Below are 4090 nucleotides of genomic sequence, written 5' to 3' on the forward strand. Positions count from 1 at the left end.
TTCGTTTCGCATATAATTGTGAGAAGTACACCTGCAGTAGAAATAAACTTGATTTGTAGAATTACAGGAGCTAATCTATGTTCTTTAACTGAAAACTCAAGGAAAACCCCAGCCGATCTTGAGCTACAGTCAGCTGTGAGACGAATGCACTTTGCGCGCAACGCTCTAGCTGAACACAAGTCTCCCCAAATTCATGTCACCGAAGATACAGCGTTGCCAATTCCGTGACAGCTGGTCAACGTGACGCGACACACGTCTCCGACTTCTCCCGCCACTGACCACGTGCGTCGAGTTAAGGGGGGACGTACATGAAAATGACCAAATTTGTGAAAAAAATTTTATTGGCTCTTCATTTACTACATGGTATTGAAATTTCAATTACCAAATATTACGTTCCAATTCCGCTTCTAAGGGGGAAAAAAATAATAATTTGTAATAGCTTGCACAGGGCGACGCCCCCCCATCTTGGTCTTCATCCTCTCGTATATCTATTTATACTGCGTTTTTTTCCAGTTTTGTGCAGTCACAATGCAGGGAACGTTTGTGTACTACATCAAGAAGGCTGTGGAATAATATCTCTGCCGCTGGTTTTATATTCTTTGATTTATAGCGTTTGTTTACGAGTGTTTGTTTGGAATACATTTTTACGAAAGTTGTAAGTAGACTTGTTATTATATTTTGCAGCATGCCGCGTTCTAGTAAGGTGTTTAAAAAGGTTAGAAAGTGTCAAGCTTCTCGATTTAGTAAAGACAACTTGAAAACCAGCCCCATAATAACAAATGGAAACGATACTTCAACCAAGAAAGCGAGTGCTTCGAGAAGGAAAATTGACAGCTGTCAATCACTTGATGATTGTGGCTCAGACACTCAAGCTACTAGTGGTTTTAGGCTTATTGATTTGAAAATACTATCTGATATTATATCATCTGCTTGTGTATGTGCTGACTGTGGTGCAAAAAGTTTGAGATTATATGACGAAGAAAACAGAATTGGAATAGTGTGTATGTTGCATCTTACTTGTGAAAGCTGTCATTCAGACACTGCTTTTAGAACTTCGGCATCAAGTAACCGGATATATGAAGCAAATATGCGTTTAATATATGGCATGAGATGTTTGGGCATAGGCAGGGAAGGTACCAGACTGTTTTGTGGGATCATGAACATGCCACAACCAAGTGCTAGGTACACCACTGGAAATAAAACACTGCTAAGTGCTCTTCAAGAGGAAGTGGAAGAAAACTTGAAGTCCTCTGCAAAGGAAGCTGTGAAGATGAATAGTGAACTAAAGACAGAAGCAGATAACACGCCAGACACCGATTTGTGTGTGTCATGTGATGGAACGTGGATGAAGCGTGGACATACATCACTGTATGGAGTATCATCTGTCATTAGTGTTGATACTGGAAAAATTCTTGACGTTCAGGTAATGAGCAAATATTGCTATAGCTGTGTACTCGGAAAGAGAGCTGGTGAAGTGGAAGAAAATAAGTGGCAGGTTGAACACAAGAAAGTGTGCTGTAGAAATTATTCTGGTTCTAGTGGTGGAATGGAACCTGCAGCTATGAAACTTATGTTCCATCGAAGTGTGGAAAAGTACGGTGTTAGATACACAAAATACCTTGGTGATGGTGACTCCAGCTCCTTCAAAACTGTTTTGGAAAGTGAACCTTATGGTCCCCATTGTGCTATAGAAAAGTTGGAATGTGTTGGACATGTGCAAAAACGAATGGGAGGCAGACTTTTAAAATTGAAACGTGAATTGAAGGGCAGGAAACTTGAGGATGGAAAACTTTTAGGTGGTCCCAACAGACTCACAGACAAAGAAATTCATTCTTTACAAGTGTACTATGGCAAGGCAATAAGGGACAACAGTGGAAATTTGAATAACATGCAGAAGGCTGTGTGGTCTATTTATTTTCATAAACTATCCACAGATGACAAACCTGTACATAATTTGTGTGACATATCGTGGTGCAAATTCAAGCAGGCTGAGCGTGATGGCATGAACTATTCACACAAGCACAGTTTACCTGTGGCTGTTTTAAGTGCTATAAAACCAACATTTAGGTGTTTAGCAGAGCCAGACCTCCTACGAAAGTGTGTGCATGGAAAGACACAAAACCCTAATGAAAGTTACAACTCACTGATTTGGAAACGTTGCCCAAAAACAACATTTGTTTCAACAATTATTGTTGAAATTGCTGCATATGATGCTTGTTTAGTTTTTAACAATGGTAATCTTGGAAGAATAAAAACTCTACAGAGGCTAGGATTTCATCCAGGAGCTTTCACCTATTCAATATTGAAGGACATCGATGACAAAAGAGTTGCTGCGGCTGATATTACAGCCAATAAAATTGAACAGCAGGTTAACCAAAGAAGACAAGCAAAGAAGAGACTGCTTGCAGATGAAGAGGAGTATGCATATGGCTTGCACTAGTTCACACAGAGACGGTAAGACCTAATACAAACACTATCAAATCATTGATTCAGTTTTCCCGTAACTTACATTTTTATAACTTTATGTACCTTTTTCTCAAAAACCACAGAAGGTAGAGAAGTGAAATTTGGTATATGACTAGTCAGTACTATAGTGAAAAATTCTGTGGAAGGAATTTTCATTTAATAAAATAGTAAGGTATTTATGGTAGAAAATATTCCTTAAATTTGATATATTATTTTTCAGGGAAATTGGGAGACCCGTAAAAACTGAACAAAAGAAGATATAAAAATTCTGCTCCACAGAGTTTTGTAATTATTTGGTATGAAAGTGTGTACAAAAATTCATTAACATTGCTCTCACAGTTTTCTCAAAAAAGGAACATTTGTAATTACATTGTTGAAAAAAAATTAATTGTTAATAATTAAAGATGTAAAAGGTCAATAAAAATGAAAATTTAGGTTCATATGCGCATAACATTTCTTAATAACTGTACCAAATTTGGATTGATTATCTTAAAAAATTAGAGTTTTATAAAATACTTTTAAAATTACTGCAGTTTCGTGTACGTCCCCCCTTAACGCGACTCCCCCCCACTACCGGGTGCGCGCGGTCTTAGGCGCGGTCGCCCGTTTCGCAGTGTGCGCCCTTCCGTTTGGCCGTGCCTTTCTCTCTTTCGCGGACAGCAAGGCGCCTCCGGTCGCGCCAGGAGCTGAACATTCGGCGAAGCGGCTTTTGTCTCGCTCGGTCCAGGCGGTCGCGGCATGGCTCATCACTGGAGTGTATACCCTCTGGGATCGGTGATGGAGCCGTACTGCTAGTGCAACGTGCCTGTACGGACGGGTATTAGTGATGAATTGTATTTGTAACTTAGTGTAAGACTTGCAAAGAATAAATGTGTCATGACCAAAACTGCTCTAGTCGTTTCATCATCAAGACTCTCCCTTGAACATAGTGTGTGGGCACGGTAATAAAGCCAGTTCACTGCACGCTAATGACTGGTAACCCCGACGTGATCCGAGGCTAAAAACAAGTGGTGACGAACGTTTGTTGGTATGAGTGACGTGGAACCGCGAGTAGGCTGTTGCGTACACGCCCGCGCCCGAACAGTGCTCCGTAGCGATAAACTTTTTTGAACAAACTCTTTTTTGTATTCTTTTTGTGCACGTCTGTTTCGTTCGCAAACTGAATAGAGTTACTTTTTTGTGTGGTTTCCTTTGTTGTGTTATTTTTATTCTGTGCTTTCCCCTTGTGCGAGGACTCGACTATGAGCTAAGATGGTAACATTAGAAGAGTTGCAAAAGACTGTTGAAGACCTGCTCACACACAAGGGGCTGCAGAGTGTGCTACAAGCACGGACTACACGCACAGACGCCGCACAGGCACAGACAGTCCAGGACAATTTTGGCACGCAAATCCCAGCCACACCGACGCCTCCTACAAACGCTGGAGCGCCCACAAGCACTTGACGGGTGTTGATCAGGCTGCTTCCCTTTTGGCCCCGCGACCCTGTAATGTGGTTCAGCCAAGTGGAGGCGGTCTTCATGAGCAACAATGTAACCTGCCACCTGGCAAAATTTGGACACATAGTGAGCCAGCTTGACCAGAACTACTTGGCCAAAGTATGGGATGTAATTACCACCCCGCCGA

The 4090-nt window shown here is 41.3% G+C and overlaps 1 protein-coding gene across 1 annotated transcript; it reads left to right on the forward strand.

Annotated features, from left to right (window-relative positions):
• Positions 1-429: 429 nt before the first annotated feature.
• LOC126234350 (uncharacterized) lies at positions 430-2906 on the forward strand. The gene is made up of 2 exons (XM_049943037.1): positions 430-2454; positions 2687-2906. Exon 1 carries the CDS (start codon positions 686-688, stop codon positions 2438-2440), a length of 1755 nt encoding a protein of 584 aa, XP_049798994.1. The 5' UTR covers positions 430-685; the 3' UTR covers positions 2441-2454; positions 2687-2906.
• Positions 2907-4090: the final 1184 nt, after the last annotated feature.

This window comes from Schistocerca nitens, chromosome 2 (genome assembly GCF_023898315.1).
Source record: "Schistocerca nitens isolate TAMUIC-IGC-003100 chromosome 2, iqSchNite1.1, whole genome shotgun sequence".
Lineage (NCBI taxonomy): Eukaryota > Metazoa > Arthropoda > Insecta > Orthoptera > Acrididae > Schistocerca > Schistocerca nitens.

Bases quoted from the DNA above. Each gene is read 5' to 3' on its own strand.
- LOC126234350 (XM_049943037.1), top strand. From the start codon at position 686: ATGCCGCGTTCTAGTAAGGTGTTTAAAAAGGTTAGAAAGTGTCAAGCT.